The sequence below is a fragment of the Triticum aestivum genome, chromosome 5A (genome assembly GCF_018294505.1).
Source record: "Triticum aestivum cultivar Chinese Spring chromosome 5A, IWGSC CS RefSeq v2.1, whole genome shotgun sequence".
NCBI lineage: Eukaryota > Viridiplantae > Streptophyta > Magnoliopsida > Poales > Poaceae > Triticum > Triticum aestivum.
In genome coordinates, this window is record NC_057806.1 from 384812501 (window position 1) to 384825743 (window position 13243).

General features: G+C 41.6%; 1 protein-coding gene across 2 annotated transcripts; it reads left to right on the top strand.

Moving 5' to 3' along the window:
* The first annotated feature begins 238 nt into the window (after positions 1-238).
* On the top strand, positions 239-12015 carry LOC123103515 (putative disease resistance protein RGA3). 2 transcript variants are annotated; one of them, XM_044525127.1, is made up of 9 exons: positions 239-617; positions 960-2117; positions 3225-5516; positions 5699-5870; positions 7176-7426; positions 9210-9369; positions 9447-9536; positions 10320-10630; positions 10820-12015. In XM_044525127.1, the coding sequence occupies exons 1-9, from the start codon at positions 516-518 to the stop codon at positions 11258-11260; spliced, it is 4977 nt and encodes a 1658-aa protein (XP_044381062.1). In that variant the 5' UTR covers positions 239-515; the 3' UTR covers positions 11261-12015. The 2 variants fall into 2 exon arrangements, with proteins under 2 accessions (XP_044381062.1, XP_044381061.1); XM_044525126.1 differs by having other exon boundaries at positions 241-617; positions 10314-10630.
* The last annotated feature ends 1228 nt before the right edge of the window (positions 12016-13243 follow it).

A 13243-nucleotide genomic window follows, 5' to 3' on the forward strand; every position in this document is an offset into this window, starting at 1 on the left:
ACAAAGGGCCTCGAACTCGCGGCGGCGCGGGCGGGCGCGACGGAGACGGAGGGGAGCTCGAGGAAGAGGAGGAAGCAGAGGTAGCCTGCCGCCGTGGAGCGCCAGCCGGTTCGGCAGTTCGCATGGTGATGATGGCGGGGATACATGCGTGAGAGGGGAGGGGGAGGGGCGGCAACGAGGGGATATTTTCTTAATCCGAGGTGAAATTTTTTTACCGGCAGCCCTCCAAGGGATGAAAAAAAAAATGCCTCCTCAATGGCTGGAGATGCTCTTAATGGACACGGGCACACGGTCTTCTTCTTCGCCTCTATAGACTCTGGAATATCCATACGGCCACCGCCGGCGCTGTCGTTGACCGGCTCCTACGCCGGCTGGCCTCCGACGCTCGCCGGTCGGAGCTACCCTCGGGCGTAGACGAGCACGTGGCGCATCTGTGGCGAACTCTGGCGGGGTTGCAAGATGTGCTGGTTAGTGTGGAGAGATATTTTAGGGTGCGTACGGAGGTGCAGGATTGGATGGCGAAGATAAATCAGATTGTCTATGACACTGAACATCTCTTGGACGAGTTTGAAGACCAAAATGGCATCGGATCTGAGAGGACCGGCTGTATTACAAAGGTTCGATAGCCCCAACCCCCAAATGGCTTTCCAAGGCATCTTCTTTATATTGGATATAACCGCTAGTGCAAATTACTAAAAATTCCTTTTCGTTTTGTGTCGATAATGCTACTCTTTAGGTTATTACGGTGCTACACTTGATCCTTCATAGATTTATTGCCGATTACAGTTTACATTTGCTCCTGTCATATACTAGTATTTCTACAACCAATGTTTGAAATGGAGCTGCTGCTGTATATATATTTGTACAACTGATTTGGCAGTGCAACGCATCAGCTATATTGCACCATCTAGTTAGTTAAAACTCTTGTTGATTGATCATTTTTAAAATAAATTTTGCAGGCAACATCATTGTGTTCTTCATGTCCATTTTTCTTGTACGATACCAGAGTGAATAGAATGAAGATACTCAGAAAAAGGTTGGATCTTTTAGCAAGAGATTCTGTGGTTTTCAGTTTGATGCAGCACCCAAAGTCTGATCTTGAGCAATCTGATATCCAAGAAGAGTTCTATAGAGCTGCAATTGTTGGAAGAGATAGTGACAAAGAAAAAATAAAGGAATTAATGTTGGAAAATAATACAGAAACATTGTCCATCATTCCCATAGTTGGCCTTGTTGGTTTGGGGAAAACAGCTCTTGCCAGATTAATTTTCCATGACCAGGGAGAAGGGTGGAATTTAGATCTTCGTATTTGGATCGACTTAAATAGGAAATTTGAACTTAAAAACATTGCTGCTGATATAATCACACAAGCTAATGGAACAAAAGAAGGATCCTCAGAAATCAATACCAACATTCAGATCCATGAAAATCTCCAATTGCTAAAGAATCGTTTGCAGAAGACACTTCATGACAAACGTTGTCTAATTGTCTTGGATGACCTTTGTAGCATAGATAAAAGCCAGTTGGATGAACTGAAGGAAATGCTCAGGCGTACGAACAAGTGGATCAAGGTTTTGGTGACCACTTCCAGTGAAATAACTGCAGAGCTAATGCACACCTTCCCACCGTACAAGTTGTTTCCATTGTCTGAAGATGACTGTTGGGAAATATTTTCTGAAAAAGCTTTTGGGGATGGAGGTACTGTTAGTGCATGCCTGAAGAAAATTGGGAAGCAAATTGTGAAAAGATGTGATGGAATACCATCTTTAGCTCATTTTCTTGGTTCAGTAGTGCACAATCAAGTCATGGATGTCTGGTTAGCAGCAAGGGATGAACCAATATGGAAATTAGAGAGCATATATTCCATGAAAGTTAAAGTGTTTTCATCACTGAATCAAATATACTATGACATGCCCTCAGCGCTGAAACTATGCTTTCTATATTTATCAGTATTTCCTAAGGGATCTATTATTGATAAAGAAAAACTTATCAGACAGTGGATTGCGCTTGATATTATTGGATCAAAACATGGAACTTTGCCATCCTATGTGCAGGCGGAGATGTACATTCAGGACCTTCTGTCAATACATTTCCTCCAAGTCAGGAAGACACATTCAGTAAGTCACCAAGTATTTTTTGGATTGACAGTCTTTTCTTTTACTGTTTGAAGTATGCTTTTCAACCATTTACGGATATACCATTGTGAAAATTTGCTGCCTACGTTAGTAAGTTCATATTTTACTTATTGTTGTTTACGGTTTTCATTTATAAACTTCGACTGATGAGTAAATACGTAACTTTTGTTCTCGACAATCTTCGCCTGTCATTCATGAATATATGATCAAGGTTATTATCCTTTAGAATCAATGGTACTTTCTTTATCAGATGGTAAATGACTCACCAATAGGTTCATGATGAATCATGCGTATTACAAGATTCTGGTATTTGTATGTAGTATATTGAGCTTATCTAGCCTTTAGTTAGTACTCCATCCGTTTCAAAATACATGACGTTTTATATATGGACAGTCTCAAGATGCAACTTTAAGCAACTTTTTTATATGTATATCTTGGTAAAAAAATAAATTTTGAAGCTATTTTTCGTGAAAAATGTAATGCTACAGTTTGTACCAAACAAATCTAAGTAGTTTTTTGTTCATTAGTTACGAAAGAGAGAGAAGTTTGACAGCATGCTCTCTAGGAGGTCTTGTATTTTAGAACGGAGGTAGTAATAATTTAGTTAGATTTGAATGCATCAATGATGTCATAGCTTTAGTTTGGAATATCTTTGGGAGCTTCCATTTCGATCTTTCAGGATGACCATTCATGTGGCCATGTTGCTTGCCTACTACTACCTCCTTATTGCTCCAGAAGGTTGACTATGCATGCATGTCTTGCCTGTATCTTTCTGTGCTTGAGAGCTTCAGGCTCAGAATGAAGGTTTCCAGAGAAAAAAAATATATGGGACTTCGAATTTCACTGGACATTTATCTGCTAGTTGTTGCCCCGTCAGTATTCACCCAAAAAATGCTGCCAGGCAGGGCAAGAGAAGTTAGATGAGGTTTTAAACACTGACACCCACCTTTAGCCTTTTCATATCACGCTTTCTTGGTTCATGTTCTGTATCATAGTTAGGTTCTCCCATGGATGGTTGTAAACTAGTCCAAATTCAAATAAGGTGGTTATGTTGGGGAATTATATGATTTATGTTCTGTTTGTTTCCAGGTTAATGGAATGGAGATCAGTACATCTCCTACAACACTCTACATGCATAACTTCGTCCATGAATTTGCAAGGCATGTTGCTTGCAATGATATTATTATTTTGGGTGATAGAGAAATGAATGATAATGCAAAAGAGCTCTCCTTCCAATATGCATTGTTGACCCATTACAAAGGGCGATCAACACTTTGCAGTGCATTGCTCACAAGGGCAAGGGCATTACACTTCCTGAATGCTGAGGCTATAAAGCTCCATGGAGAAACATTTGAATTACTGAAGCATCTGCGTGTTTTGAATCTCAGTGGAAGCTGCATTGAAGAAATACCTGCTTCCATTGGCCATTTGAAACATCTAAGATACCTTGATATTTCTGGCTTGAAAGTTCAGACATTACCTTCTTCCATGAGTACGTTGATAAATCTTGAGGCGTTGGATCTATCAAATACTTCTCTCAAGGAATTGCCCTCTTTCATTGGTTCTTTACAGAAGCTAAAATATTTGAACCTGCAAGGCTGTGACATACTTCAAAACTTGCCTGCAACCCTTGGTCATCTCCAAACACTAGAGCATCTTAGGCTGTCATGTCGTTATGATGTTGGTGAGCTAGCTGACTCTCTCTGCAATCTTCAGGATCTTCGGTTTATTGATTTGTCAAGCTGCACTGAGCTTCCACAGTTGCCTCCTTCATTTGGTAATTTAATGAAATTGGAGGATCTAAACCTGTCTAGTTGCTTCAACCTCAAGCAGCTACCAGAATCTTTTGGCAACCTCTATCTTCTTAGGTCTCTGAACATGTCGAGCTGCTATGAGCTCAAACAATTGCCTGGATCTTTTTGCAATCTCGTCAAGTTGGAAGTCCTTATACTTAGGAGATGTTGCAGACTTCAAAACCTCCCTCCGTCCTTTGGGGATATCAAGAACCTTCGAATTTTGGATCTAACTGGCTGCGAGGCACTTCATGTAAGTGTTGGGATGTTAACAACCAATTTGGAGTATCTGAACCTACAGCAATGTCTTAAGCTGCCGACTCGGCCTAACTGTTTAAATAACTTCACTGGACTGAAGTTTTTGGATCTCTCATGGTGCCTCCCTACCATTGACTGTCTGCAATCTCTTGGCTACTTGTTCAATCTTGAATATCTGAACTTGTCGCAAAATCCTCTCGTCATACCTGTGTCTTTTGTGAGGCTTCAGAAGCTGCATACGTTGGACCTCACTGGTTGTGCTCTTGAGCATCCATCCCATAGTTTACCTCAGATGTTCCTAGATATCATACATAAAATGACAGGACTGAAATTTCTGTTGACGAAAGATCCGTTGATAGTGGCCTGTCTTCCACCATACATCCGGTGCTCTGTTAGGATTGCTGAAAACTGGCACATAACTACCGACGAGCTTGTTATTCCAGACCTCACAAGAGGGTCCAGGGGCTTAACTATTGCAGAGAGAGCAAATCTGAAGAATCGTCCAGAGCTACGTTTCCTTAAGCTGGAGTGGACTAATACTTCTCATCCAGCTGTGCGTGGAGTAGATGAAGATTTAGGTGAAGAAGTTCTGGAAAAGCTCCAACCACACCAGGGTTTAGAGCATTTTGAGCTAGTTGGGTATTCAGGATTTGCATGGCCTACATGGATGATGAACAACATGGTGACTTTACTCCCCAACCTTGTCAGACTCCATCTGCTCTGGCTTGGAAACTGTAAAGATCTTCCTCCACTGGGCCAGCTCATAAATTTGCGGCACTTGCATATAGAAGATATGCCTAACCTTGTAAATCTAGGTATGGGTCTTTCTGGGGGCACACACCCCTTCAAGAAATTAATACACCTCAAATTGGAAAATTTACTAAACCTAGAAGAGTTGCCTATACTGTTGTTGACGAACAATGGGAATCAGCAGTTCATGTTCCCTGCTCTTGAGGAATTGTCCGTGCTATCCTGCCCTAATCTCATGTTCAAACCATCTCTGCCAAAGTGTCGGAAATATGGAATAAAAGATAGTAACAGGATTCTGTCATGTGGGGAACCTTTGGGGCCACTGTCATCTCCGTCACCAGCAAACATAATGATTACTGGGTGCAGGATATCTTCCAGTTGCTTGCAATGGCTTGAATCCTTGCATACTATCGAGAAAATAGTAATTGATGCATGTGTGGGGGATGATCGGGAAGCAGTAATCTCTTTGAAGCTCCTGGAGGTAAAATGCACTCAAGAATCATCCAGTAGCAAGATTCGGAATGAAAAAACAAATCAAAGTTCATCTGGGACAAGGATTTTAAATGAATTGACCACTCAGGTAAGTAACTGTGTGCTTCATTTGTTGCTGTACTTATTTCTTCAACGTATTACTTTTCTTCTCCCGTTACTTAGCGGTACAAAATATGTCAGGTTAATGACATAATATTTAAAAAATTATTAGTTTTCACACTTTTCTGTGGTCCACTGGTCCTCACATCCAGTTATCTTATGGAAATACAGGATGATGCCTATACGAATACTCGCCATGTTGTGGATGTGGACTCATTGGGCTGGCAATCCGCCGGTGAATCATCCTTGGTATCTTTACAGAAAAACCCAGCCACAACAGGCCTTGGTACCTCAATAATCCGGAAACTTTTCCTGAAGTTTAATACCAGTCCGGGACAATCAGGTTAGCACATAAATATTTGCCACTCTAGACTGAACAGAAAACCTATGTGTCAACTCAGGTTACTGCATTTTATTTGTCATTCTAGACTGAACATATATTTGTTGTGACATTAAGTTGTTTTCGTGTGTATAAATGACACTTCTGCATAAGGAAAGAATACTCCTGTTTGTGGTTAGGTATGTTTCTGGGCTAATATTTATGCCGTGTCACAACAAAAGACTGCATAGACGCTCCACACAATAAAAGTAAGAGCATCCTGTTCTTCTATATCATTATACTTAGTAATTCTAATGTATAACTAAAAGTAGTAATGGCCAAAGCTGTGTATTGTTTGACCACGTTGATGTCTGATACGACAAGTAGAAGAGAAGAGAAGCATTTAGTTATTTTCAAAAACCGAATGGTTTAATTGGATCGAAGCTTATGAATCAGATCAAGTATGCATTGATCGGTGGAGATATATGCATAATTATTCTCAAGGGATAAAACAATGCTTTAGATTCTTTTAAGTGCTATTAGATGGCTTTCTTCTGTGGCTTGTTGAAGTATGACAGAATGTTGTGCCTTCATTAAACGTTATTGCAGCTTAAAAACATTAACGTCCTATGGATGCTTCGAGAAGAAAGCTTTGTGTTTTCTCGAAAAAAAAGCATTAACTTTTAAGAATAGCAAATTGATCAATTCCATGAGCTCAAGGCCAATATATATACATGTACATGGGAAGAGATAAGTAGGAATTCTAATACAAAAGGAAATACAAATAAGTGTCCTACTACAAAACATACATCTCTAATATTTGAAACCACAGCACTGCAAACTTTTAACTAGGTGACACATACAGCCAGTGGCATTTTTTAAAAACTGCTGACTGTGTAGGTGCATGGGTCCAACTTTCCCTAATATTTTTTTCTCGAACACACATCAAATGCATGTCATTTTGTATTAGAAGAAAGCGCCGAAATAGCGCAAATACTAAAGCAACAAGAAGAAACAGAGAAAAGGCCAAAAGGCACAAAAAAACTGTACAGGAAGGGCTGAAGCAACTAGAAAACCAGGTCAGGGGGGCGGGCATGCAGCGGCAGCTGCCTCAATGCTTTTGCGCCAGCGAGCATTCAGCACAGTTCGATTACCAATCTTTTTGCTGTGGCTCACCTTCTATGTTCATGTACTCTACCAGACTACTATGTTGAGAAGCAAACAAGGGTACATCTGGAAGTCTTATTTGTGAAATTATTTTGGAAGCGGAAACATTAGGAAGAATTATACTTTGTTTGACTGTTGTGCTTAACAATTTTTCATTTCCAGTGGAGCGTATTACATCCTCTGCAGTAAGCATGCCATCAGTGGAGACCCCACCAACCTCTCACCAGCTGTCTAGGTCCAAAATGCCTGCACAAATACCTGGAGTACGATCCTTGAGCTTAAGCCTTAAGCAGGTTCACAAGGCTACTCGGAGATTTTCACCTTCACTTAAGCTAAGTGAAAGTGGATCCTGGGAAGTCTACAAGGGTATCTTACCAAATAACCAAATTGTTGCCGTGAGGAGAGCTAAAAAGGTTGTCTCCACATTCGCCTATTCTCTTATTTTCTCGATCTGTGTCCTTTCTCATCATTTAGCAATTTATTTCTAATAAAAACTTACAGTTTGTTTGCCGCTCATTACGGTATTATTCATGATGTTTTTGCTGACAACCTACTTCTGGTAGGTCTTAATTTTGTTACTTTGTATTTATGTCACATGCTGGGGTTGGTAAGGGTCTGAGGACCAATGATATCAGAGGTACAGCTCTGAGGAGCAAGGATAGGCCCCATGGCACGGGGATAAAAGAGAGAAAACGTTGGGGACTGGGATCATGATTCATGGGGGTTGCTAATTTGCTGTCAGTCTTCCTGACAGAGTCAATTTCTAACAGCCCCTTGTGTGTGCTGTCAGAAAGCACACGTCCCCTCTTCCCTGATCGTCATTCATGGCCGTCTCCATAGTTTCAACAATTCTTGAAACAGGTATTAAAATGTTGGCAAATAAACTTCCATTTTTTTGGGACGAGCTTCCAACAAGATTGGAAGAAATTGCAAGAATTCTGAAAAAATCAGGGTTCAGGGAAGACTTCTCTACTAAAAAAATGATGAACTTCCAAAAAATAAATTTGGATGACCTTTAAAAAATGCAGAGCGAATTCTAACAATCTTTCGTGAACTTCTGAAAACTAGGAATCCGCCAAACTTAAAAGAAAAATGAACTAGACCTTTAGAAATCAGAGACAAGCTTCAACTAACTTCCTGTAAAAAAAATAAGAAAATCAAAACCTAGATCTGGGTGTCTGACCATGATTTTGAGGTCGACAACAGTGTCTGCATGGGCTTTCAGTTGCGGCATTGGAGGGAGTAGTGATTTTTTTTTCCGAAAAGGAGGTTGACCCCCGACCTCTGCATCATCGTGATGCACCGAGGGAGTAGTGTTGAGAGGCTGGCCGCCGTGGAGGAAAGCTGGTGAACAACGAACCCATCAGGAAGCGTGGCATCTCCCAACAGAAGGAGCAGGTGCAGGGCGCTGGCTGCGGTGGAGAAGAGCCAGCAGATGATGGCACAATGGTGTCCTATGCAGTGACGATCATGTGAGTGATCTATGTAAGTTCACGTGTTGTTGTAGCTTCTCCAGTGAGGAAGCGTCGAACCCACTAGGAATCATTGACTAGTCTTGTGGAAGTTCCAACTCTGAAATCTCTTGAAGCTCATAAAAAAATCGGATGTGAAAGTAAAGGCGCATATGGTCATACCTCATACGAACAAGAGCAGGATACTTCCTTACTAGCAAGATGTTGGTGAACGGTGGAAAATATTCACTTTCCTGTAGAGACTCTAGATGCATCTTACACTGTGAAGGAGATATCTGTCACGTACCACGGTACCAGGACAAGAGATGCTAATTTCGCCTTCCCGGGGAAGCTCTAGGGCCAGAGATCAGTAATCTGGCCAGCCGGTGCCTTAGCCAGCAGGCAGCTAGGGCAGAAGAGTAAGGGAAAAGAGTCTTAGGGCGAAAACTTCTTTAATATTGTATGCTCTAACGAGTACAGACTATTTACATAGGACAACCATGACGTGATTGACAAGTTGGTTCTAACTCAATCTGTACCTAATTTAAACCCTGGAAGGTACTCCTCTTTTCTAACAATAACATGACTCATTACTAATCAAAACCTGATCAAATACTAAAGGGTGCAGCCTCTTCATGCATCGCAGTTGCAGCCGGCCTGTCCTTCCTAGTGTAGAGAATTTCCCCAGATAATAATAACAATGTTGTTCTTCAGCAAGTTGTAATTAAGTCTTCTTTGTTTTCAGGACTGTGATCGTGCTGCGAAAGCTCACAAGGAAGTGCAGCTCTTTGCAGCAATCAATCACTGGAGTTTGGTGAGGTCTCTATGTGTTATTAATAAAGGGAATCAGTTTATTGTGATCAGTGAGTATGTTCCAAATGGCAGTCTAAGGCAACACCTGCATGGTATGTTAAGTTGCTCATTTGTTCTTCCTTCCGTTGGGAAATTTGAATTACCTGCATCAATTTTAACTTATCTGCAGGCCAATATCAGAAAATCCTGGATTTGGACCAACGCATATTGATCGCTATTGATGTTGCTATTGCCTTGACCTATCTTCATTTATCTGCTGGTAAGAAAGTGATAACTCATGGTGTCAACAAAAAAGAAATTCAAGTACACATTGGTTAAGTTATTTGTAAATTGCACCATACAGTTATTTGTAAATTCAAGTACTTCAGTTTCTCAACAAAAAAAATTGAGTACTTCAATGCATACTCCCTTCAGTAGAAAGAGAAAGATTTTGAACGTTAGCATGATTTCCAAATTAAATTTTGACTACTAATTTGCATCATCATATATTTTTAAATAACAAACCCGATTCAGTTTTCACATAGCCAGGTTAAAATAACTTAAGTTGACTGCATGCACTCTAGGAGGTTAATATTTGATAGCTAGGAGTTCAGTTTTGTGAAGTGTAGCTAGACTGCATGTCTTTAATGAGATGGGGCTCCTGGGTGAGAGAGAGCCATAAACTGGGGTATCCGAAATTTTTGGAGCGAAGACTAAGCTTGATTTTTGGGTGGGAGAAGGATATTGCTGTGATTATAAACCGGCATGGCAGAGCTTTTGGCAGAGAAAGGAACAAGCTTGACTTTTGGGTGAGGAAGACATTGCTATCACTTTTATTAGGACGAGTTTTAACGTGTCTCATTTTCCTTCAGCTGGCCTGATTATTTTTAAAAATAGTCTTTCCATTTTGTCTAATTCAAATGCTGAGCAGATAAATTATGTGTTATTAAAATCGTTGATCATTTATACTTGCTTGCCACTGGTCAATTAATTTGATAGCTTTATTTCATCATGGGTATTTGATGAGAATTTTTTCGTTATGGTCATCATTTAATAGTAGCAGGGGAAACAATGATCTGTTATAATTTGAAGACAACGAAAATCCTTCTGACAGAGAGTTATAGAGCAAAGTTGGGCACTTTTGAATTGTCAAGAAGTGGTACCGTGAACCAAGTGATAGGGACATTTAGCTACATGGATCCACAATACATCCGTGGTGAGCTGACAGTTAAATCCGATGTCTACACTTTTGGTGTAATACTCTTAGAAATTATATCTCCCCGCGGACCGCAAATGTGGAACCAAGACATGCTAAACCCGGTGATCTTTGACAACCATCCTGATGAACTGCAAAGGTTTGGCATTGTGGCATGGGTAAGTTGAACCTCGTATGCTTTTTTTGTCTCCAGTTGACGTGTCTATCCTAATGAAGTTCATGTCATGTAAAAATGGGCATGGAGAAGGTCTAGTGCAGTTTTTATAACCACAATGGCCGATGCCTTTTGTCCTTGTGTTTCAAAATTCTGTAGAATGACACGCCAGCCTATGTTGTTGTGCATGCAGGCTCTCGAGAAATTAAAGGCAGGCCATGCCAGCGAGATATTGGATGACCGTCTGGCTGATCACCTGGATGAAGAATTTCTTGGAGGCTGGCTTAGTTTAGCATCCTGGTGTACAAGTTATGAAGTGGATGACCGTCCAAGAATAGAAGAGGTAGGGGAGCGGCTGTGGGAAATATGGAAAGACCATAGAAATCGCACAGGAGAGCCGTATGAGTACGAGAGGAGTTGGGAGGAATTTGTGGAAGTGGAGGGGATACCCAGGGCCAGGGGTGTCGACTCCAGAGACAAGAGCAGCGGGCATGCGGAGTTTCCTGCAGAAGGGAAGGTGACAAAGCACCAGTATTCGCCTGATGTGAGCAGTCCACAGTTGCAAATGACCGAGTACTACGCTTCTCCTATCGGTTCTGATATCACACTTTCTCCTCCACTCTCTCCCCGGTAGAAATCAGCAGTTTCAGTTTTGAGCCTGACTGGTAAAGTAGGCGACAAGCTGGACCCTGGAACTTTCGCAGCACTGTGACCTTGAGCCCCTGACAATCCTTTGTCATGAACTCCGCTGCTGTAACCCTCTGCTGACTGGTTACACTTGTACTAGCATTCTCATCGGCCATGGAGGAGCTGTGCTAAGCTGACAAAACCAGGCTGCTACGACTCTGAACTCCGTCCATGCCCGTTGTGCATGGTGATTCGAGGCCATTGACGTCGCCAGGAAACTTACTGGAGGACTGCAAGGAATCTGCCGTGTTCCCTACAGGATTGCCTTCCGCACGTCCCTTGCCCTGAATTGGATCCTTTTATGTGTTCTGCTGCTGCAATCCAGAAACGCTGCAGAGTTTGATTGTAGTTTTGAGGGTAGAAGAGCCCACACTATTGTCTTCTTCACAGCGCCTGGTTGGGTTTGTTTTGCTCAGTTAATTGGCACTTTGGTTGCTGGAAACTGCCAACATGGGTTCTGAGTTTGGGAATTGCTAATGCATGATCCTTGTTCCAGTATGGACAATATGCATAGCTTGATGTGTCATCCAACCCGTTTGCCGGCGGCCGTGTCGTGTGTGAGACCTGTTGTAGTGGTACTAGAGTTTAGGAACCCTGTGCGTACTGCCCATGTTCAATACGTAGATTTTTCATGGCCAGGTGGTTACTTTTGTGATTTATTCTTTGAACCCCTTTCTTCAGTGGAAAAATAACAATTTGGGACTGGCCTCACGGGGAAGACTAGTATAGGATCAGTCGCGGCTTCAAGCCTTCCAAGATGCCCTGTCTGACTGTTCCGTGGACGACTTTTCTTTTTTCGAGATCTTGGATATACTGGAGATAAGTTCACGTGGTTTCGCGGCTGATTGCGAGAGCGGCTGGATCGCGCTGTTGCCAACGAGGGATGGATGACGCTGCATCCATTTGCTGGATTAGTAAACTTGGAGATGGCCAAGTCGGACTGCCGACCCATCTACCTAGATACTGAATATTTAACGGGCGTTGCCGAGAACAGACCAAGTACACAGCGCAAGTTCGAAGCTAGATTTTTCAATAAATGATGTTTTATTAACTCAGAAATATAGCATCAAGTAGATACAGTATAAAACATAATGAGCGAAGTCCGGCCTCTGCATAGATAAGATATACACAATCTTAAACAAACAGTCTAACAAAGTATATAGAAAAAATGACAAGTTTGCAAAAGTAAAGCTATATGAGTCTGAAACTATGCCAATGTCGATGGAGGAGGTGGACCGATTCGGGGATTATGTTGCCATCCATGTTGGGTAAAAATCTTTCTGGTCACCCACTCCAACCGTATACACACCTCTTTCAACAACGATTGGTACTCCATTTGCTGTAGCATAAACCACATACGATGCCAGTGTGTACAACAGTAAATAACCTGCATAGGAGAAGATGTTTTGTCATTAAAAACACAAGCGTTTCTACATAGATAAAGCGACCATAATAAGGCAGACGCTTCCACCCGTATCAGCGTACTAAAAATATTTGGTGTTCCGTCAAGCTTGACCATATATGTTGGCAACAATTATGGGCAAATACACATTGGACGCTATTTGGATGATTGACTATATACAACGCGCAACTATGCATTGAAAGAAGAGGTGTTTAATTATCTCGTCATGAGTACAAAAGCTACACTTCTTACTTGCCAGTTGCGTTGAGCTGAGATTGTTTTTTGTTAACACAACTCCTCTCCGAAGATACCATATGAAAATCTTATTTTTTAGTGGCATCTTTGATTTCCAGATTAGTTTATTATTATTCACGGGAATCTCTGAGTGCGAGAGTGCACAATACATATAGTGAACTGTGAAGGATCCAGATGTAGTGAGATTCTAGCGAAACACATACCGCCCTTGTGTCAAGTTAATCGAATCCAAACGGGATAGAAGATGTTACCATGACGCAAGGCGGAGGCCAA